At 40.8% G+C, this 27,102-nt stretch overlaps 1 protein-coding gene across 1 annotated transcript in view; it reads left to right on the top strand.

Annotated features, from left to right (window-relative positions):
- Positions 1-27,102, top strand: part of HDAC9 (histone deacetylase 9) — a 641,420-nt gene that overhangs the window by 482,447 nt on the left and 131,871 nt on the right. Inside the window, exons 17-18 of the mRNA XM_054020255.1 lie at positions 448-493; positions 25,189-25,296. Coding sequence (XP_053876230.1) covers positions 448-493; positions 25,189-25,296 — 154 coding nt within the window. The remainder of the gene's footprint in view (positions 1-447; positions 494-25,188; positions 25,297-27,102) is intronic.

Below are 27,102 nucleotides of genomic sequence, written 5' to 3'. Positions count from 1 at the left end.
CCCATTCCTTTGGAAATCCCAGCCTAACCAGTTTAACAGCTTTATTAGTGTTTCAAAATTTAACCCCAAAATCCAAAGACTGATTTTGATCTTTTTTGTACTAATCACAGTGTTATTCTAAAGTTATAGTATTTTTGTTTAACTTCTGTTGGTGAAGAAGACAGCTTTCGAGCTCCACAGATTTCTTCTGCAGGAAGACCTGAAAAAGAGCTCTGAGAAGCTTGAAAGCTTGTCTCTTTCACCAACAGAAGTTGGTCCAATAAAAGACATTACCTCACCCACTTTGTCTCTCTCATAACCTGGGACCAACATGGCTACAGCAACACTGCAAACAGTATTTTAGTTGACTAATTATTGAGAGAGAGTAATACATTAGGATTGAATTAATTAAGATTATTTTTCCAGTTTTATGCTGATTGTTGTCTTTTCTCTTTAACATATAGGCAGCGTGTCTCAAAAAATCTTTTCCTTGTTGCCTTGTGGGGGACTTGGGGTAAGTAGAGGCTGTTCCAATGTAATCTGTACAGCATAAATAGATTTTTAAAGTAATTTGTCATCTTCAGGACTGTGCAGGACCTACACTTGAGGAGCTAATATATACAATGACAGAAAATAAAAATGAAGCTTTTGTCTTATTGCCATACTGATTTTTTCTAGATACTGTGCATTGCAATATATTCATAATCTTAGAGTGCAGTATCACGGGGCAATATTTTTGTCCTGATAGGAGGTATGTTACTTGTCTGTCCTTGTACATATTTTCTTTTGTGCGTTGGTTTTTGAGAAAAGTAATGTGATAATTAGAGGGGCTGTATTTTAGTGAAATGTTCTTGGGTATAGTGAAAGCCTGATAAAGAGTACTGAATAGTTAATGCAGCACTATGTTCCACAGAAAGGAAAAAACTAAAGTACACACAAATAGCACTTTGCATAATGGGCATTGTTTAGTAACTGCCAGGGCATAATTTTTGTTAATAAAGTATTAAATAGAATTTTTGACCAACCTTAATTAATGGAGATATCCTATCTCCTAGAGCTGGAAGGGCCCTTGAAAGGTAATTGAGTCCAGCCCCCTGCCTTCACTAGCAGGACCAAGTACTGATTATGCCCTAGATCCCTAAGTGGCCCCCTCAAGGGCTGAACTCACAACCCTGGGTTTTAGCAGGCTAATGCTCAAACCACTGAGCTATGCCTCCCCCTCGACTCTTTTTAATACCAAATTATGGAAACTATTTATTCTGCTACATTTTGAGCCAGTGGGTCCATATTTCTAGGAGAAACTGTTCCAATATTAGGAAAAGAATCAAAATTAAAAAAAAAATTCCCCACAGAAGAGAGCTCTATCAACATTTGTTAACATTCTCCTGTTATTTACTATTGAAGGTCGTAACAGTTAGAAACGATTTTCCATCTACAATTTTCTTCACTGGTACTTTCTTTAGCTACCCTATGTTCTGTGGTCTAAATGGAACTGTAAACAATCACTGTCAGTAAAATTAAGGTGCAATGCTTAGATTATTAGCCATTGATATGCTGGCTGAGTGTTGCACATTTGTTCTAGCTCCCTTTCACTGTTTTTGTCTTCAGGAGTGAAACCACAGTCTCTAGAGTGCAATTGGAGCTAGAGGCCAACTTCCATTGAAATACTACAAGTTTGCCTTTTCTCTACTGAAGCTTGCCAACACATTTCATATGCTTTTGTCCCCCACATAGGATAATTTCCATACCACTAGAATCTTTGCTGTGGGTTTTTCTTATTATGAGATATTATCATGAAGCATGAACTTGACAAAAAGCATATCCAGGCTACAGGGCTTTAACAAAAAATCAATTTCACTTTATAATTGTTGTTATTATTTGGTAATTTCTAAAGATTTCACTAATGGGAATTAAGGAACAGACTCTCAGAGGATGTAAATCATTTTGGCTATATTAGCTGAGGATTGGGTCCAGTATTTTAAGCCTAGTGACTAATGGTAATGACATTCTATATATATTCAGGTTATATATATATGTGTGTGTGTTTGTGTGTGTGTGTGTATGTGTATATATATATATATATATGGCCAAATCAGGTCCTACTGAGGCAAAACTGTCATTATAATTATTGGGGGTTTTTTTGAGAAAGGACTGAGCAAGAAATGAGGAACAACTTCAGCAGATGTTGTCTACATTTATGAGCAAAAAGTAGTTAATAAGAGGTACCTGATACCTAGGATTGCTCAAGAGCATGGGAAACTAGTAAAGGTTGCCATGTGCTCACAATGTTTTGGAAAACATTTTGTTTGTTTGGCAACATTTTGGAAAATCTTACTTCTGAGAAATAGGTCATCAAGATATTGCCCAATATGTGCAATGAGAAAAATCAGTGAAGAGAGAGAGGGGGGCTTTGCGGTGCTTCTAGAATTGAGAGTCGTGTGTGCTGTTCTGCACTAAATTTACCAATAACACAGGTCAGGAAATACTCAGCCAACTTTTGTTCTTTCACATGTTTAGAGGAACCTGCACTTTGTCAAACTCATTTAACTCATTTCTGATTAAGAACCATATAAACAGAAATATATGTTGTTGTATTACACCCTATTTAGTGTACCGCTAGTTAGTTTGCCTCTTTTTATTTTATTTTCGTGTTTGGTTAGGGACTCTTTTTAGAGAGGGAGGAGGGAGGTTATGACCTTTTCCAAAGTAAATGGTCAGTTTAGGAGACCTTTTTTTGGCTGAATTTAGTTGTCTCTTAGGTAAAATGAGCTCTTTCTATTATAAGGGTGGAAGTAGGAAGGGTCACTGTTATTCGATCACTTTTGGGATAAGGGGGATAGTATTGCATAATGCAGTAAACCCAGCATACTTCTTGTCTGAATGTTTTGTGTGATGGGATGGATGAGTTTGAATGTAGTTTTCTCATTTGCTGGTGAGCAGATCTTTGTTTTCTTTTGTTTCCTTGTGTGAAAATGAAATTCAAGTCTGTATTCTGTAGTAGAGAATATAGTGGGAAAGAATAAATGAAAGACTCCCCTTCTTTAAGAAGTTCTGAGTCTATGTGGAGTTGTCTGTTCTGTATTTGGGGCATTGATAAATAATCAGAAATGACTTGCAAATTGAAATATTTAGTGCCAGATTGTCAGCTGGCGTCAATTGGAATAGCTCCATTGAAGTACGTTGACACCAGCTGAGAGTCTAGCTCAGAGAAAGTTTGCTCATTCTAAATATATCATAAACAGTGGTGTTATTCAAAGAAGGTATCTTTTTTCCTTTCTTTCTGTTATTATTATTATTATTAGATTATGCACAGGGTGCTTAGCAGTTTTTATGTGGTTTTCCTTTCTATGCTAATATAATAATATGGATAACCTCTTTTTAAGCATAGTTCCTTGCACAGGGGAGAAAATGATAAGATGCAAAAAAATATTGACCTCCCCTTGTAGTATTTTTGGAATTTAAGCCCTGATCTTGCAAAGAATTGTGCACATGCTTAAAATTAAGCAGGTGCATCATTTTTGTAGGATTGGGGCCTTGGTGGCCAGCTTTATTATGTTAAATATTGTTTTTGTGCTGGTTTGATTAGTAATTCTATGATTGGGTTATTATAAATAGTGAATTATAGAAAATTATCAAGTTGTCTTGATACCTATCAAGTTTATCAACTCCTCTTGCATTAAAATATAGGGAATATATGATGATTTGGTGTGATATAAAGTTTTTGTCAGTGTGAGTTTGGGATGACCATCAAAAACTGTAAGGTCATCTTAGGGGAAAGCATTGCAACTCAACATAGAATGCTGGTTCTTGACTATGGATACATATAGTACTTTAGAAGAAAACAGTCCAAAACAGTACAGAAAACAAAGTGGTGTAAGCTTAAGAAAGTTAGCAGGAAGTGTTGGAGAAGATCTCTTTAGAAGGCTTAAGAGAAAATGTGAATCAATGGTAGATTCATGTTGCAAACAAAATTCAAGAATGTGCACAGAGCCCGCTTGGTGAACAGAAGCAAGAGCCTTTGTCCCCAGTGAGATCTGGTGGCAGAATGAGAAAGTTTGAGCGGCTGAGAAGGAAAAGACAAAGTGTTTTAAACTTTGGCAAGCAATGCTCCAACAGCAGGATTTTCAGAAGTACAAAAAAGCCAGAAAAAAAAAATAGGGCAAAGAAAGAGATAGCAGCCGCTAAGGCTAAAGCCATGGAAGGTTAAAATGGCCATTTTGACATGAAGGAAGGTGAGAAATAAATATATTGATTGGCAAAGACCTGTGATAAGTGAACTAAAGACAGTCGTGAGATCAAAGTAATTAAAGATGAAAATGGATATAATTAATCAATGAGAACCAGATTAAGGAACGAAATTACGTTGAAAAGCTAATGAATGGAGAGAAACCAATAGAACTATGCCCTATGATAAAACCAAACCAAGGTCTGGTGGCACCAGACCTAAAAGAAAAAGTTATAAAAGCATTGAGCCACATGAAAAATAAGAAAAATCTCAGCCCTGGTGGCATACAGCAGAGTATGGAAGTGCCTGGAGCAACTGACATGAACATATTGACATAATTGTCATGAGGATTGAGATGATGCCTGATGCCCGGAGAAAGAACACAGTATCAGTATTAAAGAGAAAAGGAGATGTACAAGACTGTGGTAACCACATTGGCATTAAACTCATGAGCCACACAATGCAGATCTGGAAGAAAGTTATTGATAAGAGACTAAAACAGAAGTAAAGGTCAGTAACAATTAGTTTGGATTCATGCCAGGCAAGTCAACAATGGATGCTATCTTTGCATTGAGATTGCTTGTGGAAACATATAGAGAAAAGAGGAAAACCCTATATGTAGTATTTATCAGTCTTGAGAAAGCTTATGCCCACATTCAGAGAGAAGTCATCTGGTGGCTTATGAGACTGGAACAGATACCGGAAGACTGTAAGGGTGTCTAAATTTATGGCAGCATGTAGAGTACAAACACTGAATGACCAGCTAGCATGGTATAAATAGCTTGGCATGCTTAGGTGAGGCAAGGAGAATAAAATGCTCTACACAACTGAATGCCCAGGATATGTATCCTACATAGGCTCTTTGCACACTTAAGCAGTGTCACAGCTATTTTTACCAGTGTAATGTCCCACTGCCTCCTGGCTGCTGGAACCTTTCCCCACCACAGTGAAAGGCTCTGGCAGTGGAGAAAGGCACTGGTGGGGGGAGGAAGCAGGGAAAGGCTCCCCACTGCCGGAACCTTTCCCCACTGCTTCCCAAACTGTCTCCCCCTGCCAGAGTAGTTCATTATGACATGTGACATACCACAGTGGCAAGTGCTGATGCAGCCTGCCTTTCACTACGGCATGTAACTGCACGTGTAGTGCCTGTACACTACATGCTGCCGTAAATGTAGATATAGCCTATACCAGACTCATCCAGGACATGCACTATGGTGCTGTTACCACAGTTAGAAAGCCATGTGGAGAAACTAAACAGTTTCTAGTAAGAATTGGAGTACATCTGCTCAGTACTTAGCCCCTTTTTGTTCACGGTGCACTAGCAGAAAACATCCAGAGTGGAACCCTGGCACATGCTCTTTCCAGATGATGCTGTGCTATGTGGGACAGCAAAAAGGAAGTGGAAGAAAATTTAGTGAGATGGAGGTGTGTACCTGAAAGAAATGGCATGAAAATTAGCAGAAATAAAACAGAGTATGTGGTCTGTAGATTAGATGATACCTTTTAGGAAGACAAAAAATACTGTAAGTCTGGGGGGTCAGCTACTACTACAGTACAGATGTTTAAGTATGTAGGTTTGAAAGTATGGGATAATGATAAACTCAGAGATGAATTTATAAGCAGAACAGGAAAGACATGGACTAAATGGAGAGAACTGAGTGGAGTGATCTGCAATAGGAGAATTATCTCATTAAAAATTAATATCTCCAAGATGGTAATTAGGCCTTCACTTTTGTATGGATCTGAATGCTGGTCACTGAGGAAGAGACAGGAGCAGATCTTGAATACAGTAGAAATGAAGATGTTAAGATGGAGGCTTGGAGTTACAAGGATGGACCATGGAATGAATGGATTGGGCGATGTGAAGATGGTAGAAAAGCTGAGAGAATCCAGGTTTAGATGGTTCGGGCGTGTGAAAAGAAGATTGGAAGAATATGTAGGAAACAGGGTGTTAAATTTAGAAGTGGAGGGTAAGAGAGAGGGTGGAAGACTCAAACCTAGATGGATGGATGTCATACAAAAGGATATGATTAGCTGCAGACTTTCCAAGGAACTGCTTCAAGACAGACTGGAATGGCGAAGAGTGACTCAAAGAGCTGATGCATATAGATAGGACTAAGGCTAGAAGTAGTAGTTTGGGATGGCCTGGATTATTTACAAATGGTCCCAAATGAGGGCCAGTACAACCTTCATGACACATTATCCTGTCAAATTCTTATGTGTATTATTACAACACCTAGAGATCCTAACCAAGATCAGGGACCCTTTGTGCCATGTATAGATATAGTAAGAGACAGGCCCTGTCCCCAAGGTGACCAGATGTCCCAATTTTATAGGAACAGTCCCGATTTTTGGGTCTATTTCTTATATAGGCTCCTATTATCCTCCACCCCCTGTCCTGATTTTTCACATTGCCCTCACTTTTCTGTAGTGAAAATGATCAGACAAAGTACAGGTCACTGGTGAATTGGACTCCGTATGTGCCAAATATTTTGCAGAAACAAAATATTTTAAAGCTATTTATAGAGTTTTATAAGAAACTGTATTAGAAATAAATCTATTCCTCTTCCTATAAAGTCAGGCTGCCTTATACTGTGAGCTGAACTGTATGGGTCTCACAGGGAGAGAGAAATGATGATGAATTCTAACCTCTTCAAATTTGCCTGTAATAGGTTCTTTCACACAAGTATTTCAATTTTTAAGGTTTTATATCTCAGGACCTTCCAGGACTAGCAGTTTGAAACTGTTGAATGGCTGGGAATCTCCCCTTTCCAGAGGTGCTCCTAATTTTCTTTCTTCAGAGATGCAAGTTTTTGGACTTTATACTGTTCCAGGACTGAGTATTATCAATTCCATACCTCATGCTGTTGTAATTTTGGGGAGAAATTGCACATGTTAGAGAAAGAAAAAGACTATTTTAAGGCCAGTGGTTTTAATAATAAATGATGACTTCCTGAAGTTGATCAGAGGTTTAGGATGTTAGGAGTATCCCAGGAAAAATGAGTAAAGTGCAGGTGAGATGGCCAAAAGAGGATTCTAAATGCAAATTATCTTGTGGCTTTGATAATTATCAAAGGGTTCCACAGTTTTTTACATGGATATTACCATCCGAGATGTTATTGATCATTACATGATGCCACCTGAGCTGTGACTGATTTATTACAACACCTCCCTATGAATTGTGTTATGAAATTGATAATTATGGGAAGCAGAAACTAATTTTAATGTGGGGAAGTTTAATCTTTTTTTTCCCAGTACGTCACTAAAACATAGTGATTGTTTTCCTGCCCATCTGACTTGCTGCTGTGTGAAGAAATCTTGAAATCATTTCTCAGCCATATTTTTTGTCCAGTTGATAGGCAAAAAACCCACAAAAGTAAGGAAGAGCAGGCTTTTATGATAATGTCATCATCGGCTCCCAGCTTCAAAAGCTTCTGCGGCTTTTGAGTTGTCATTTATAACTTGGAACTGAATCAACCCATAGTTCCCTTGATACATTTAGAGAAATTGATAACAGACCACTTCTTTTATGGCTCAGAGGAGGCAACTCTGATCACATCACTATTGGCAGTCAATATTATTTTCTGACATGGCTGTAAAAGTATAAAGAGGCTTATGGCATTTGTTTAGATGAGGAATGGGCTCTCAAGCTGTGCTAGGGTTTATGGGTCCAGATTAGTGACTAGCAAAGGGAATATGATGTTTGCAAACAGGATATGATTTTATTTAAGTTTGGGTTTCATACTTTGATCCCTGGGGACTGCCCTGCAGACAGAAGAGAATTCCACTTTTATCATGAAATAGGGCAGTCATCCAATACCAAGATATGGGAAAAAAACAACCACCACTACCCTGCGATGTGCAAAGTCAGATCTTTAAATTGGAAGAGGAGGAGCTGTGGCAGAGTCAAAACAATACTCTGCATGAAATCAGATTTGCCCAGCATCAATGTTGAGAGGACTAACTGAACAGTAGTCCATGTACTAAATATTGATGTAGTTTGATCAGGTTAGCCACTCTCTGAGGTGCACAATGGATTTGTGGCTAGTCTGTATGTGCACAGTGAATTTCATATATACAAACCATAGGTCAAAGTATCCACTGGTGTAAATGGGTGCAGTTTCTGCTTATTATACCAATAGAGAATTTTACCCTCTGACTACCCAGAAGAAGAAAGTGTAGAGATTAGTGTGTTTATATAAATATGTTTTTAAAAGTGCATGCAGCTTTTTTTCCTAAAGTTACTGTCTTTTAAAATACTGAATCAAGTGGGTTAATAATTTATTTGTTTATATATTGTTCTTTTTGTCTCTGGTTTTAATTAATGTTGTGGTCTGACTGGTATTATCTTATCTCTCAGTGATACAGTTTTACTTCTTGATAGTGGTTTATGAGTGTATATTTTGGATTGGTAGCTGCACAATTCTGAAAATCCTGGGTCATGTAAAGTTTCAGAGTAGCAGCCGTGTTAGTCTGTATCCGCGAAAAGAAGAACAGGAGTACTTGTGGCACCTTAGAGACTAACAAATTTATTAGAGCATAAGCTTTCGTGAAGTGGGCTGTAGTCCACGAAAGCTTATGCTCTAATAAACTTGTTAGTCTCTAAGGTGCCACAAGTACTCCTGTTCTTCTTTTTGGGTCATGTAAGTAGTCCTTATTCACGTGAGTTTGCTTTCTTAGGCCAATGGTATTATTTCTGTTAGTGAGGACTAGTCATATGAGTAATTATTTGCAGGACAGGGCTAGACTTGTGCAAATTCAAGCAGTCCACACATAGAGGACTACACTCTTCAGGGCTATCAGGCTAGCATCTTTCTCAAGCATGAAATTTATATGAAAAAGAAAATAAGAAAACAAAACTGTGTACACGTAAGACCTCATTTGGGTAGAGGCGCAAAGCAGGAATCTGTAATTGGGATAATGTTGTGTGACAGACCCAGACCAGTGGGGTACAGGAGTCTGGTAGAAGGCAAATATACTGGTCACTGGATGAGTAGTTTTCTGATCCCTGAGTGACCAGAGCAGGGGCTGCACTAGAGTAATCAGGAACCTGCTAGAACCAGCTAAGGCAGGCAGGCTAATTAGGACACCTGGAGCCAATTAAGAAAAAGCTGCTAGAATCAATTAAGGCAGGCTAATCAGGGCACGTGGGTTTTAAAAGGAGCTCACTTCAGTTTGTGGTGTGAGTGTGAGGAGCTGGGAGCAAGAGGTGCAGGGAGCTGAGAGTGAGAGGGTGTGCTGCTGGAGGACTGAGGAGCACAAGTTATCAGACACCAGGAGGAAGGTCCTGTGGTGAGAATAAGGAAGGTGTTTGGAGGAGGCCATGGGGAAGTAGCCCAGGGAGTTGTAGCTGTCATGCAGCTGTTACAGGGCCCTGGGCTAGAACCCGGAGTAGAGGGCGGGCCTGAGTTCCCCCCAAACCTCCCAATTGATCTGGACTGTGGGTTCTTCCAGAGGGGAAGGTCTTTGGGCTGTTTCCCAACCCACATGGTGAATCTCTGAGGCAAGAAAATCCGCCAATAAGCACAGGACCCACCAAGATAGAGGAGGAACTCTGTCACACTGGTGTCAGGGGTGGGATCTTGGGGCACATAGCATGGCGGAAGAAGGAGGGTGATTTTAAAAAACAACAACAACAACAAAACAAAAAAAAGGAGAGGGTTTATTTTTTTTCACCACAATGGATGATGTAGTGCGGGCACTGATACAAGCTATGGCGGCCCAGCAGGAGGCTACCCGTGTCCAGGCAGCCGCCCAACAGGAGGCAGTGCGGCTGCAGCAAGAGACTAATCGCCTGCTGATGGACGAGGCTGCTCAAGACCGAGCTATGTTGCGGGAACTGGTAAACCAGGTAAAGTCCCTTACAGAGCTGAATCGCGGCCATGATGGGACGCGGCTCATACGGGCCAGCCATTGGCTGCAGAAAATGACACGGGAGGATGATGTAGAGCCATACCTTCTGGCCTTTGAGAGGACAGCCCTATGAGAGGCCTGGCCTCGAGATCAGTAGTCTGGCATCCTTGCCCCATTCCTGTGTGAGGAGGCCCAGAAGGCCTACCATGATCTGCCTGAAGAGGCTGCGGCAGACTACCCCCAGTTGAAAGCAGAGATCCTGGCCAGATCTGGGGTAATGACAGCAGTGCAGGCCCAGCAGTATCACAGTTGGAGGTACCAGGAAGACAAAACCCCGCGGTCCCAATTGTATGACCTCATCCATCTTGCACAAAAGTGGTTGCAAACAGAGTCCCGGAGTCCGGAAGAGATACTAGCAGTTCTGGTGATCGACCGATACATGAGGGGACTACCACCAGACCTTCGTGCCTGGGTAAGCCAGAACGAACCCTCCACCTATGACGAGGTTGTCACCCTGGTAGAGAGGTGAAGGACAGCGAGGGAGCTGACCCGACCAGTTAAGGAAGAGGCACCCTGGGTTAAACTAGCAGCACCAAGCCCTAAAGTTCGGGTGACTGGGCCACCAGGAGGGCCCAGGTGGAAAAAGAGAGAGGCTGAAGGCCCATCAGAGGCCACAAAGAGTCGGAGCACTGAGGGAGAAGAGGATCGTGATGTTAGACTGCCCAAACCAAGAGACCGGGGAATGCCTAGGGCTCCATACAGATGTTATGCCTGTGGGGAGTGGGGACACAGAGCTGCACAGTGTCCCAGTGCTGAGGAGCCTATGCAGTGTAACCTGGGGAACTGGGCAGATCCATGCTCCCTAATCCACCTTGTGGGGGTCTCACTAACCCCACATATGTATACCAGACCAGTGAAACTAAATGGGGTAGGGACCACGGCACTGGTTGATTCAGGGAGTGCTATCACGCTTATCTCAGGGAAGCTCGTGAAGCGTAGTCAGCTGCTACAGGCTAAACGTACGGGGATAACATGTGTCCATGGGACAGTTAGTTACTACCCCACCATCCCAGTAAAAATCGAGATCCAAGGGAACACTACTGAGGTAGCAGCAGGTGTAGTCCCTAAACTCCCATACCCGGTGCTCATAGGGAGGGACTTCCCAGGGTTTGGAAACTTACTCCCAGTAGGGGGATTGGAGAAAGATGGGGACCCTAAAATTAGTTAGGCATCCACAGCAGACTGTCCACCCCCAATCTTCTCTAAAATATCCCCAGATTTGTTCTCCACTCCCAGACAGGGTAGAAAGACAAAAAGGGAAAGAAGGGCAGCTAAGGCCTTGGGAACCCAAATACTGACCCAAAGCCAGAGGGTTGCTCTTGTGGGTAGGCGGACCCGCGCAGCTGAAAAGGAGGCCACGCAGGAGGGAAAAGCACCTGAGTCTGACCCCCACCCTAATGCTTCTGAACCAGTAGAGGCAACAGAGACTGGGCCCTTAGATCTTGGGCAGATTAGCCCTGGAAGAGGAAATTTTGGATGGGACCAGGCAGAAGACCCAAGATATGACAACATTAGAAAGGAGGTGACTGAAATAGATGGGGTCCCTGTGGAAGGGAAAACCCAGGGACCAGGACCCTACTTCATAATGAAGAAGGATCTCTTGTACAGGGTTGCACCAGTAGAGGGGCAGAAGGTACAGCAGATCCTAGTACCTCAAAAACACCAGAATGCTGTATTAAGTCTTGCTCATAGTCATCTTTTTTGGGGGCATTTGCGGGTAGAGAAGACCCTCGCACAAGTCCTACGACGGTTCTTCTGGTCCGGAGTACATGAAGAAAAAGTGCGGAGGTACTGTGCCTCCTGCCCGGAGTGTCAGCTGCACAGTCCCCGTCCCCACTTGAGGGCACCTTTAGTACCCCTTCCCATCATAGAGGTCCCCTTCGAGCGAATAGCCACGGACCTAGTGGGACCCCTGGAAAAGATGGCTCGGGGCCACCAATATATACTTGTTGTTTTGGACTATGCTACTCGCTGCCCAGAAGCCGTCCCCTTGCGGAACACGGCCTCTAAAACTATAGCCAAAGAGCTGGTGGGGATCTTTGCCCGAATGGGGCTACCGAAGGAGATATTAACCGACCAAGGAACCCCATTTATGTCGAAGCTAATGAAGGACCTCTGTATGCTGCTCCATATACATACCCTGAGAACTTCGGTCTACCATCCGCAGACTGATGGGTTGGTAGAATGGTTTAATCGAACCCTCAAGGCTATGATAAGGAAGGTGGTAAGTTGGGACGGGAAGGATTGAGACACCCTACCTTACTTTCGCTATCCGGGAGGTACCTCAGGCCTCAACTGGGTTTTTCCCCTTCAAGTTATTATACGGGCATCACCCCCGTGGCATTCTAGATATCGCCAAAGAGATCTGGGAAGAGGAACCCAATGAAGGGAGAAATATAATAGAGCATGTAATGCAGATGCGAGACCGGATAGCCCGGATTACCCCTATTGTACGGGAACATTTGGAGAAGGCACAGGAGGCCCAGCAAACCCATTACAATTGCCAGGCAAAAGTTCGACAGTTCCAACCAGGGGATCAGGTTATGGTGTTGGTACCCACGGCAGAAAGCAAGCTTCTGGCCCAATGGCAGGGGCCCTATGAGGTGGTTGAACCCATGGGGGAAGTAACCTACAAGGTGCGGCAGCCAGGACGCAGAAAACAAGAACAGATTTATCACGTTAACCTTCTGAAACCCTGGCATGCACAACAGGCATGCAGAATGGTCCAAAAAGACCTAACCCAGGAAAACAAGCCTTCCAAACAGGTGAGAGTGTCTCCCGATTTAACACCCGACCAGAAGAATGAGGTATCTGAGATGATCTTCCAGAACCAAGCTGTGTTCTCGACAAAACCGGGTCGAACAACCAAGACATATCACCACATCGTCACGAACCCTGGGGCCAGAGTAACAATGAGGCCCTATTGGCTGCCAGCGGCAAAAAGGGAGGAAATAAAAGCAGAAGTAAAAAAAATGCTGGAGTTGGGGATCATCAAAGAATCCCACAATCAGTGGTCCAGCCCAATCATGCTGGTGCCCAAACCTGATGGCACCACAAGATTTTTGCAACAACTTCCGGAGACTAAATAAAGTATCCCAGTTTGCACGTACTCCATACCTCGCATAGATGAGCTAGTGGACCATCTGGGTAATGCCCGGTACTTGACTACCCTAGACTTGACAAAGGGGTACTGGCAGATTCCCCTTGCAGAAGATGCAAAGGAAAAGACTGCGTTCTCTACACCAGAGGGTCTTTTTCAATATACTGTCCTCCCTTTTGGACTACATGGGGCCTCAGCTACCTTCCAGTGCCTCATGGACAAGCTATTACACCCGCATAACAGTTATGCTGCTGCCTACTTGGACGATGTGGTCATTCATACCCCAGAGTGGGAAACCCACCTGGAGAAGGTGGAGGCAGTCCTTGATACCTTCAGGTGAGCTGGCCTTACAGCAAACCCTGCCAAGTGCGCTGTAGGGTTTACAGAGGCCAAATATCTTGGCTACATTGTGGGAAAAGGTTTGGTAAAACCCCAAGTGAACAAGTTAGAGGCCATCCAAAATTGGCCCCGACCAAGTCCCAAGAAACAAGTCCGGGTGTTCCTAGGTGTGGTGGGGTATTACCGACGATTTATCCCCCACTTTGCCACAAGGGCAAGCCCCCTGACAGACCTAGTGAAAGCCCGTGGACCTGATCTGGTGAGATGGTCTGACGCAGCAGAGGAAACATTCACAGACCTACGGACTGCCCTCTGCAGTAACCCCGTACTGATAGCCTCTGATTTCACCAAGGAGTTTATCCTGCAGACGGATGCATCGGAAGTAGGGTTGAGGGCCGTTCTATCACAGATGGTCGGGGAGGAGGAACACCCAATTCTATACCTCAGTTGGAAACTCCTTCCAAAGGAACAAAAATATGCAGTGGTGGAGAGAGAATGTCTCGCTGTAAAATGGGCCATGGAAACATTGCGCTACTACCTGCTCGGGCGCAGATTTCTCCTCATGACCGACCATGCCCCTCTTCAATGGATGCAGCGGAACAAGGAGACGAACACAAGGGTGACCAGATGGTTCTTATCCCTCCAACCTTTCCAGTTCTGTGTGCAACACAGAGCAGGGAGCCATCATGGCAACGCCGATGGCTTGTCACGTGTGCACTGTCTGGCGTCCCAAGCTGCCCAACCCCTTGGCATTGAGCAGGGGGGAGGGATATGTGACAGACCCAGACCAGTGGGGTACAGGAGTCTGGTAGAAGGCAAATATACTGGTCACTGGATGAGTAGTTTTCTGTTCCCTGAGTGACCAGAGCAGAGGCTGCACTAGAGTAATCAGGAACCTGCTAGAACCAGTTAAGGCAGGCTAATTAGGACACCTGGAGCCAATTAAGAAGAAGCTGCCAGAATCAATTAAGGCAGGCTAATCAGGGCACCTGGGTTTTAAAAGGAGCTCACTTCAGTCTGTGGTGCGAGTGTGAGGAGCTGGGAACAAGAGGCGCAAGGAGCTGAGAGTGAGAGGGTGTGCTGCTGGAGGACTGAGGAGCACAAGCGTTATCAGACACCAGAAGGAAGGTCCTGGATAAGGAAGGTGTTTGGAGGAGGCTATGGGGAAGTAGTCCAGGGAGTTGTAGCTGTCATGCAGCAGTTACAGGAGGCACTATAGACAGCTGCAGTCCACAGGGCCCTGGGCTGGAACCCGGAGTAGAGGGCGGGCCCGGGTTCCCCCCAAACCTCCCAATTGACCTGGACTGTGGGTTCTTCCAGAGGGGAAGGTCTCTGGGCTGTTCCCCAACCCACATGGTGAATCTCTGAGGCAAGAAAATCCACCAATAAGCACAGGACCCACCAAGATAGAGGAGGAACTTTGTCACAGTTGATATTTTTCATGTCCTGAAGCAGCCATTTGACAAACCTGTGGACATATACCAAATTTGTTGAGTCTGGGATCTCACAACTGTTTCTCTTCCCCTTTGAATGGATTGTGCTGAGGCTGTACCGGCAGTGCCTTGCCCACAGCACAATTCACCAGTCTATACAGATTTAAGGGCAGATACTCTGTTCCATTCTTCTCCCTCTGTAACAATCCTATGTCATCCCCCTTCCCCACACACAGCTCCCAGCACAAAGTCATGCTGGGGGTAGTGAGAGATATCATGTGTTGTTTAACTAGCAGATAGTCCCTTGGCTTTGTTGCTAATGGGTAAAAGTTAGAAGAGCTTCAAGTTGTTCAATCTTGTGCAGACCTCTGACTGGGGACTGGACAGAAAACTGAGGAGGTGTAACACTTTCCAACACAACTTTTTTGCCTGATGTAATCTTGGTAAAACAAAGAATCTGTCCCTTTAGATCTATTTTGCCTCATTTTTAATAATGAAGCTCTTTCTTAATTGCATTCACTATTTCAGAGGTATTAAGACAACTCAAATTATAAAACACCAAACATCATGTGGAACACAAAGTATTATTGTGAAGCTGATAAAGTGTCACAAATTCAATCCCTTGAGGATGTTATTTCATTTTGTGGCTTCCGCAAAAATATCTAGTATTCCCAAAGCTTGCAAAGTATAGAGTAGTATTATGTAAAACAGAGAACCCTCTTTATTTATAAGGGTGATATTGAACATTATACACGTAAGTTAATTATAAATAATTTTATACTACATTACATTCGGTTGACAAACATGCACGCACAAATACACACATGTTCATGGCCCCCAAACAAGCTTACACACACACGCATATGAGATTTTGATAGAAACTCCTTAGCTTTCTGCATTTGTACTTTAAAATTCCACTGTGACATGCTTCAGTGATCAAATTTAGCCTCCAAAATTGGCACAAGAACTTTTTTGTATTTTTCATGTAATTTTTATCATAGTAAATACTAAGGCTCCATAATAGCTCCATGGTGACTCCTAATAGAAAGAATATCTACATCCAAGAAGAGGGCTGAAACATGATGCAACAGAAAAATGAACCCTGTAGTAAGAGGTCAAACTTTTCAAAGAGGAGGCCTGATTCTACATGTAAGTATCTGCAGTTACTGTGATTGCATGCACAAATGGCTTAATAAACCTTTAGTAATTAATTTGCACATGAAGTCATAGGAACTGCATCATCAAATACAGGGAGGCAATTGCATATGGATTTTTGCACACCAATACATTGAAAACTGAAGCAAACATAGAGTTAAATTAATAGAATACTCAGGGCCAGGTCTGCAAGTGCAGTAACTTTTTTTACAAGCATCTGGTGATATGTGCCACATATCTGAGACTTTAGTCTGTGCCTAGATGTATTATTTATGATCTTTTTTTCTAAAAATAAATTCTAATCCACCCTATCCTTTCCCCAAAAGAAATGATCCTAGCATTACTATTATATCCATCCAAACTTGGGTTCAAGAATTTGTGTTTTTGTTAGGTGTTTGTAATATCTTCAGCTGCTGCATGAGAAACACAGAACCCTGAACTTGAATCTTTGCAAGAATTTAAGGAGGGTAATTAAGTTCAGATACTTCTTTTAAAGATATCATTATTTTAATACTTTTATTGCATTTATATCGATACATTTTTGTTAGTGATTTGAAAGCCAGAGATGATCATTTAAAATTAAAAAAATGAAATGTTTTCCAATTCACTTTTAAAGATCTATTAGTGCTGCTGTTATAAACTTGCTTCTTAAGGTATTTATGGCTCAGAAGTTGAATTCACAATGAAACTTTGAGCCCAATCACCAATGTAACGGGGCAAAATAGGGCCCTTGACATTCTTTTTTTTTTCTTCAGCAGGAATATTTTCTCTAAATAAATTTTGGTCTGTAGATCATTTATGAGTAGTTAATTATTTGTATTTATTATTCCAAACTTTAGAAGTCTTGATTAGTGGACGCATAGGTAACATGGCATTTTTTCTGTTCCTTGTTTGCAGCGGCTTAGCTCCAAATATATATACCGAACTCTTACGGTATGTCTCCACTGCAATCAGAGGTGTGACTTTGCTAACTTGTTTTGATCTAGCTAGCTCAAATGATAACAGCAGTGAAACCAAGACAGAACAGGTGGCAGCATGGACTAGGCACTTGAATACATACCTAGAGTCCTGGGCAGTGCTGCAGTGGCTTCACTGCTGTTGTTATTCAAGCTCGTTAGATCAAAGCTAGCTCAGTTACCTCTAGAGGTGCTGTGTTCACACCTCAGACTTCAGTGTAGACATACCATTATATTTACATTTCTTGTCAAATAGTTGCCTTTCTAAATTCAAAATTCACTCTCTGGCAATATTCTCCAATAGAGAATACTCTATACCTGAAGAAGAGCTCTGTGTAAGCTCAAAAGCTTGTCTCTTTCACAAACAGAGGTTGGTCCAATAAAAGATTTTATCTCACTCACCTTGTCTCTCTCATATCCTGGGACTGACACAGCTATTACAACAACGCAAACATTTTCCAAAATCTTCTTAAAATTTGCTGTTTCTGTGAACTTTCCAGCCAGTAAACTCATTTACTAGAATATTATCAGGGAGCAAACACAAATGGGGAGCGAACACAGGTGAATTCAGGTTGTTGGGTTGTTTTTTTTAAGTAACTGAAAATATTTTGAGGTATTTACCCAGCTCAGATTCAAAAGGTTGCATAACGTTTATTATTTCCCTATATATCACACTGGAAGTACAAGTACATTCCTGAATAGCTGCTATTCTGAGTACTCGTTTATCAGGGAAACTAGTTAGTGAAGCCATTAGCAAAGCAAAATCTTAGTTAACTGCTGCAGTTTTATAAGTAATTATAAGAAGCTCAGTATGCCAATGTTGGAATATATTCTTTCTAAAGTATCCTACTCACACATTTCAGATAAATTAAATTTATGAAGGAAACACTAGGCCAGGCACACATACTTTATCTCCTTTGTTCACTATTGAGAGACATGGTTGACAGGCCATTTATTAAGTATCGTTTCTAGGTTATGATGTACACACCTTAGCTTCTTTAGTCATGGTGAGATGAAACAGAAGCAGAGAAGCAAGACAGAGGATCTTTTGATTCCTAGTGAAATCATGGATGTGATGAATGATCACTGTGACCAGTGATTCCATATGGATCGGAGACGTGAACTATTAGCATGGCAGCTGGAGTGTAGCACTGGGCACACTGTTGCAGGCTAGTGCATTAACACTCTTTGGCACTAGCTCATTCCAATGATGACAGGCTCGTTGCTGGCAGTCATATCAAAATGCCACACACAAGTTTTAGAGGCTGTAATGCTTCAGGAAAATATTCAGTTACTACTTACTTGCCAGTAACAAAAAACAGTGAAGGAAACATGTTTGTGCTGGCACAAGTGGCAGAGTGTGAGACTCTGAAAACTTTTATACCTGCTAAGGCACATAAATTCAGTTAGCAATATACAAATGCTTGTGGATCACAAGGTCACATGGGAAAGCTGTGATTTCGAGTGTATTTCTTACAGTTTTCTGTTGGTCCATTCTATGAAGGCCAATAACTTAGCTAGTTAATATTACTCTATTGCATTCCATCTTTATATTTACTGTGTCTGATCACAACATACAATCAATGCAATAGGTTCTCCAGAGTGTGTGTTAAGCTACCGATTTCCCCTGAAATGTATGTTGGTACAACTTCTATCTGAGAATATTTTAGCACAACTCCTACTGGCTCAATGAATGAGAGGGAAGTCCCTTTAAATTGCTCCAAAGAGCTATTACTTTTGAACCACAATTACCCTTTTTTGCTTTTGCCCAAGATACTGTGCATATAATATATAGTAACTGCCATTAAAAGGTCATATTTTGCCAACAGTTCCCACCGACCGGCATATAAGATACCACATTTTCCTACTATATTTAGAATAGGGAATATATGCAGTAACTCTGATAGTACTGTTTGATAACACTTGGCAAATTTTGATTTTTTAATGGCAGTTATTATACAGTGAATCACTCATAGGATGAGAGATTTAGTGTATTATTACGTCTACTTATATTTGGCCTTTGGATGGAAGTCACAAGATCCTACTGGGGGAACTGCATAAATTTTAATTCAAAGTGTGTGTGTGTGTGTGTGTGTGTGTGTGTGTGTGTGTGTGTGAGAGAGAGATGCATTAGGAGTCAGAGGGTACCAAGCAGATATTCTAGCCCTTTGCATTTGAGATCTAGAGCTTGCCTTCCTTGCAGTTTTAGCTCAAGGTGTAACTCAAATGTTACTCCTAACCTGACTCCTGTGCACACACAAATAGCTCCAGTTAAGTGGCTTTAAACTCAAGCTAGCTGGCCTGTCAGGGGGTGTGGGTTCAAGCTCAAATGTTGCTGATGCAGGACCTACTAATTCAGTGGGGACTCAGTTACTCCAAACTGCTACTACCATCACTCTGAGCGGCTTGAGTGTTGTTTTTGTAGTGTGACTGCTCTCTTTAGAGCGAGGCTAATTTAAGAGCTGTTAATTCGAGTGTAGATAATTCAAGCTAATGCTATAGTGGAGTCAAGCTTCCCTGGCTTAAAATTTGAGTTGGATGCACTCTGATTTTTAAAGGATAATATTCAGTGGCAGTTGTGCCCCTCCAACTCTGACCCTGTTTGATGAATCAGAAGAACCTACAGATCTTGTAAGTGTGGGACCTAAAGAATGGCCCTGATCATTGCCTTTGTCTTGTATTATTTCCCAGTTATTGCTATATGTGAATTTGAGATTGAGCTTAGTTTCAGAGAAGAGGATAAGGTGTAGAACATTCTGCCTGCCTGCCTGTCTGTCTCTCTCTCTCTGATCACTGGAAATGACACACTTGTATTGTTATATTATGATTGGAAAATCTGGATCCCAAATGCCCACAGAGTAAAGTTGGTGCCAGGATGTAGAAAGGGCCCTTCTTAAGGTGGGAGAGAGTTTGGAATAGAGGTCAATGGTGGGGGCTGGGATATGGATGGGGGAGAGAGAGAGAAGAAAGAAAAGTTGCAAGAAAAATGTTTAATCGTTTTTAGAATTTTTTCATCACTTTCCCCATCCCTCAGATAGGATCCAGGCCACCAAAATATGAGCATATATTTACAGTATTAGGCATATAGTATTTCAGGTTTTTGTTATTAAAAAAGCCATTAACATAAACAGTCCCCCCCACTCATATGTATCTTCCCTCTCTGCTCCACCTCCCCCCACACAGTGCATCTGGCAGTAATTTATAGTGGTAACAGCAATTTTCAGCTACTAACCAATCCAACCTAACACAGAATGTCCCGGTCTTGCTGTTGTAACAAGTACCCTATAAACTCGACCATTATGTGTTGCTGGAGGTTTTTTGTTTGTTTGCTTGCTTTTGGGATGTTAAGGTTTTCATTGTTAGGCCTCAAGATATCAGATATAAATTGATCATAAGAAATACATTCCTATCAAGTTCCTTTTGGTAGTATAAGATATAGCATTTCTGCACCCAACACTTGAAACATTAGATGCTTTTAGACAGTATAAATGCTCTTTATTTAAGTCATTCTCTCTTCCTTTTTAATATCGCCACATCCACTTCAAGAATAAGTAGTTTAATTTCTATCATTTGCAGAGTATTAGTGTTGCTATACATACCAATGGTTGAGCTATGATACATGTGCTTGAAAGAGCCTGCAACGTACAGTGTTCATTCAGAAAACTCTGAATGAAATTAATTCATATGGGTCTTAAAAACTTTACTCTTGCGATTGGAGTTGTGTTTTCTGGCTCACAGCATTATCACAGATGATTCTTATTCTTTGAAGGGCTGCATAAATGATAAGAACATGGATGCCAAAACACTGAGTATAGTTATATTTTAATACTGAAGTTTTGGTGCTTTCAAAATCCTATTAAAACCCCTTTTAGTTTTATGTTATGTATATTTTATTCTATCAAGATACTAAATGCTCTAGGTTAATTTTCAAAACATCCGAAGCATATGTTCCTCATGGAAAAAGAACAACAATTTAATAGGGATTAAAGTAAAAGGATCCTGTGCTAGAAACCAATTGAACTTAGCATAAAATGCTAAATTTAATACAGGGTTTTATTTAAATCATTCTGTAGGCATATCTAACAGGGATAAAATTTTCTATTAAGTTCTATAGGATGGTCCAAAACACCTATGGAAAAGGCATCACTCACTATTAAATTCTATAGGACTTTTCCATAAAGCAATGATTCAGAAACTATGACATCTTTAGCAAGAGTGTTATGCATTAAGTATATAGTTCCTCCATGAGGCGGACCTGAGGTAGGCAGGAAGTAATGATGGACTACACAAAGAGTCAAATCCTACTCTACTTATTCATATAAGTTGTCCTGCTGTATTGATCTTGTACAAGTAATGCAAACAAAAATTGGTCTTGTATACCTGACTGGACTTTTAATGCTGGTTGTCTTCACGTTTCACTGGGGAACACCCAGTAAAATAGTTAAATTAAACATCATTTGTGTAGTTTTAAATGTTTCAGGGGATTGCATGTGAGACATTTTCTCAGGAGCAGTTTCCTATCTAATAAATAATCATTTATTTGTAGAGTCAAAATAATTGTAAACATTGCCCTTCAATTTAGTCAGAATTGTTTCTCCTCAAATACTTCTTTCAGACTGATACATTCAGAAGAGACTTAAATGGTGGTATAAGTTACCTCTCAGTACATTGGTGTGAGTCTATGTAGGTGGCATTTATACATGCAGAAGAGTGGGGTTGGAACAAGAAAAAGAAACAAAAGGTGCACAAAAGAAAAAAGAAGCTTCCCACCCTCCTACATCCTGGCTACTTTTTCTACTACAACTTTCTCCTTCCTCTCCCATTTCTTACAATAGTAACACACATAAATTTACATTCAGACACTAGGTTGTTGCTGAGTCCTGCCCATTTATGACACCTCTGAATTTGGCCCATAGTGCACAATCAAGAAGATACACAGGGCTATATTCTGCTTTCTTTTACAGCCCAGTGTATTGCAGTTAAAGAGTGACGTCCACAAAAGCTAACAGACATAACTTTAACATGTTTGCCTTTTTATACAGTGGTAGTTCAATAGCATGCTGCTGAATAAACTATTGAGTAAATAGCCTCTAAGAAAATGTCTCAGGCCCAAGCAACTGAGATATTTGAAACTAGTATTTAAAACTAGTAAAAATATGGAGAGAAACAATTCTGCACTGGCAGAGGGATGAACTAGATTAGCTAACAGATCTTTTCCATTACTGACATTGGGAGTTAAATTTTATATGCCAATATCTTCTTTAGTTGTTTCTCAGGGAAATCTCCCATGGAGTTCAATAGAGATTTGCAGGAGTGTGGACTCCAGAATTTAATTTTTAAGGGGTAAAATGTAATGCTGTATCTCCCCATATTGATCATTCCTTGTGTGTGTGTGTGTGTGTGTGTGTTAATTTTCTTGTATCCTTCTTGTAGCACACACACTTCTGCAGCTGGAAGTGTGCGCCTGCTGCATTGGGAGATCCAAATGCATGATATGTGCCATCCCCAATTCATCAGTTAAAGTGCTGAATTTCCCATATACTCTGTTAGTCATATTTGAAAATACCTTGAGACATGCTGTTTTGTTTTCCAATTCTCCACTGTTATCTCAAGTCCCGTTAAAATTAGGCTCTCATGGGAATAGGGAAATTTCCAGTGGTAAATATTGGGCCTTGTTCCAATTCATTCTCCTCATCTACAGCAGAACACAGAAAATAGTTAACACAATAAATAGTCTGGGCAACAGGGACAGTGTTCAGCTGCTAGCAATCCCTTATTCTTGTTCTAGAGGAGACAACCATTTTGAAGGGCGGATACATTCACAAACTGTGGTTACAATTTTAGACTCAACAAGCAATTCTGGAAATGAATCATAGCCCTTCCAAGGCTGCAGGCTCCCTGCCTGCTTGTACCTTGGCACGTTGAACTGCAGTTGAATCATTTTCATCAACCACTGCTTTGGTTTTTAACCTTCATTTGCTAGCCATGCACATGGTAGGAAAATGCTCCCTTTTAGCCCTTCTATGAATAAGCATTCAAATTGAATACAGTGTTTATCCTACTCTATTGTGTTTAACAAATACCTTCTATTTTTTTGACTTTTAGACTTAAAATAGATTTTAATGACACCTGCTTCATATGAAGCATTAGAGACAAAGGCCGCAGGAGTGTTGTCTAATGGCCAAAGCTTCGGGACTTAATGCTTGTTGGTTTTATTCCACGATCTACCCATTGACTTACTGTGTATCCTTGGAAAAGCTGCTTAATTCCTTAAAAATTAATATTACCCATCTGTAAGAGAAGCATAATAAATCATTACTTGTGTTGTGAGGCTTAATTCATGTTTCTACAGCACTATGACATCCTCAGATGAAAATACAAAATATCTTCATTATACTCAGCTTGACAAGCAAATGCCAGTCTTATTCAAAGGGCCTGATTCTCCTCTTACACTGATGAGAATGTGGACTAATCCAGTTGAAGTCAGCTGTGTTTCACCAGTGTAAACTGGTGAAAGAGAAAGAGGAATCAGGTGCAATACACTGAAAAATGAGATCATTATGATAGCTTGAAATTTAATAGCAATGTAACATCAATGGTGAAGACATTTGACAGGTGTATAGAAGATCAAACTTCTTTCTATTTCCACTGACTAGCCAGAGAATTCCTCAGAAATTCCAGAGTCAAGTAACAGTTGCATCTATTTTCAATTACCTGATTTAGTTTTCGAGAAATTAACAACAGAAGTTCAAATTAAAAACATGTCTCAGTGTTTTTGGAAACTTTAAAAATAGGATCTTCCACCTAGAATCGGTATTTCTAAAGCTTTTTCTTTTCATAATGGACTTGTGTGATATTTTTCCCATTTAAAGGTACTTCCTATAAAGCATCAAAGAAGGCTGCATATTTGCCAGATTCAAGTATTTCATACTAAAGTGTCTGCTTGGTATGAAATCAGACAATGTAAATGCAACCCTTCACTATTTTCATTCATTAGTTTTCATTCTCCTTTGCATTAATTACTTTATGCAAGCACATTTACTGGATTATTGAAAACAGAAGTATTGAATAAGCATAACTTTTTGAACATATTTACTGAAGTTCTTAATCTATGCTGTCTCATCTCTGCTGTATTCCCTTATTTTTTTAATAGCTGGCAGGCTCTCATTTAATACGTATGATAGAAAATAATTTGAAGAGTCAGCAATCCTGTTTATCTTTAATTAAATGTTAGTAGCTAAAACATACTGGACCGAATTCATCCCTGATATAACTGCATCAAATTCAGTGGAATTACACCAGAGATTAATTTTTCACATTGTATTTCTTCTTTATTTTGCTCCTATCTCAAGCATGAATCAAATGAATCATAAATGTATAGTTTGCATTCAGAAATCTAACAAACGATTTGATTAGATTTCTATTTTCCACTAGCCAAATCCTAGCAAAGTAGCATATAGAAAATAGGATTGGGATTGTAAAAATGTGGGATTATCCTGAGGATGTATCTCTTTATCTGATTTATTATTTTAGTTTTTCTAATTTTTAAATTGCTTTACCAAGTGTTCTCAGTAAATCTAAAATATTCCTTCCATTTATTTAAGGAATATAAACTGTAGCTGTCATCTTGTGTACAATATGTGCTACTGATTTCTTAATAACACAAGCTTTTGCTTTCCTAATGCCTGTAGTCACAAATTTATTTTAAATTCTTTGTCCTGGCACTTGCAAAACTCATTTTCATGTATAACTAAGGGCCCTCAACATATATTGTATCTACTACTGGGGCCTGGTATCTAACGGGCCTGTAACTAGGCCAGATCCGGCCTATGTAATGCTGTTTGTAATGAGAAATCTAAACAGGGAATGGCAGTGAGGCATGACAGGAATGTGTTTCCATTGGAGAAGTCAGTGTAGAGAAAAAGTATAAGCAAAGCCATGTCCAGAAGGCCTTTTCAGCTGGCCAAGGCGGAAGACTAATGTTATTGTACATTGGCTGTCACCCTGCCAGCCCTCCCTCACTGATTTGTTTTCTCTTATACTCTCTCTCTCTCTTCCCCCCCCCTTCTCTGCCGACTGTTTGCTCAGGTGGACAGTGACACCATTTGGAATGAGCTGCATTCGTCCGGCGCTGCACGCATGGCTGTTGGCTGTGTCATCGAACTGGCTTCCAAAGTAGCCTCTGGAGAGCTGAAGGTGAGGTCTGGGTTGCGTGGTGTGTGGGAAAATGAGGGAAGAAGCTGAAAGAGAGATGTTATTTTTCTGGAGTTGTGGCGAGGGTGGAAGAGGGGAGAGTGGGAAAGATGGTCACTAAGGTGTGGTAATCTAAATACTCTGCTAGGTAGTTGGCAGATTTTATTACTCAAAGCCTTCTGTTCACAGGGGAAAGGTTTGCTGTCAGTATACTGTAGTATTTTTTTTTTTTTAACACAGAGGTGATTAGGGAGCTACAGTCCAAGTGAAAATTACTCATAGTATGTACATATCTGGCAAGCTGTACTGGAATTCCCTTTTGAAGTGATTTTTAATATGATTATTGAGTAGTATGTGTAACCTCAAAATACCACCCAGAGAGAGGAAAGGTAACTAGTGGACTTGCAAGTTACGGAGGAATAGGGAAATTGTTGATTAGGGAGGTAATGATCCAGAATATGCCTTTCCATGAAACAACTTCAAACTGACTATGCTTCATTGTTCTTCTTCTCCCACCTTATTTTTCTCTTTTCTACATGATCTGAAAAGAATGATGTACAAAACCCAAATTATTCCCAGTCTAAACAATTTATAAAAGCTCCAGACGTGACAGACTTGGACATTTTATTTGGTATTTTAACACCTCTATTTAAGGTACACCATGTGCAGCTTGAATGCAGAGTTACCCCAATAAATATTGCTGGAGCTAACATGGCTTCTTAATGCAACTGTGTATACATTTTCTTGTCCAAATACTGGTGGACTTAGTCCTGTGACCAAAGTCTAGGTAGGAGGTAAATATTTTAGGACCAACAATATAAGTTGGAATGAAATTATGGTGAATTTCCTTCATCTCAATTTTACTTCAGTCAGTATTTCAATTATACTCTAGATAGCGTAGTTCACTTAAGTACAGAACCTTTTTAGCTCAGTTTCAAACCTGGATGTTGACGTTAAGTGTTTAAATCATGAGTATTTTCTGACTGTTTCCTTGTATTCTCCTGTCAATCTGCCTGTATCCATCTGTTGCCTTTTGTCTTCTACTTAGCGTGCGCTGGGTAAGCTCTTTTGCTCTGTGTTTGTACAGTGCTTAGTTCCTGGTCCAGGACTAGGGCTCCTACATGGTCTAATAATATAAATAAATGAATAAATAATAAGTATTTGTGATTTAAAGCACCAAATGAAGAACTGGGACACCCAAACATATGGCCATATTGTGGAGCCCTCTACTCAGGTTGAAGAGTAATCCTGCCGACTAAATGTCAGGCCTTTATGCACAGAAGTTTGAAAATTGGGCCCTGTTTAGTGCTGTGCATACAGTTTCAGTGCATTGTTCCTGGCCAGAGGGACCAATGAGGGATCTGTAGGGATTTTTAGCAAGCTTTTATCTTTGTTGCTGTAGGTTGCCCTGCAGAATGTAACAGGGTTTAAAAGGAGGACTAGATAAGAATAATCAGATATGCTTTATGTGCAGTTGACATGACCAGGATTTGCTGCAAGACCTTTATTGCTTATCTCCACGGATTTATGGAGTCTTTCACACTGTGTGATTCTTCTTGGTTGTTTATCTGTGTGTAATGAGTGGCTGAGAAGAATAAAGCATCAGCCACTGTAAGACCTCAGTTACCACTGAAGTGGCTGCAGTCTGGAAGTCAATATTTTAAATCTAATGCTAATCTGCTAATTACTTTTTAAATAGTAAATTCAAAATTGAATTTGTCTAGAATTCAGATACTCAAAATATTGTCATACATTTGTTTGAGAGACACAAAATGCAATTGTTAGGAACCCTGATGATGAAGTCTGCAC

The sequence above is a fragment of the Malaclemys terrapin genome, chromosome 2 (genome assembly GCF_027887155.1).
Source record: "Malaclemys terrapin pileata isolate rMalTer1 chromosome 2, rMalTer1.hap1, whole genome shotgun sequence".
Classification (NCBI taxonomy): Eukaryota; Metazoa; Chordata; order Testudines; family Emydidae; genus Malaclemys; species Malaclemys terrapin.
The sequence above is the reverse complement of the archived record's forward strand: the minus strand, read 5'-3'. Positions and strand labels throughout refer to the sequence as shown.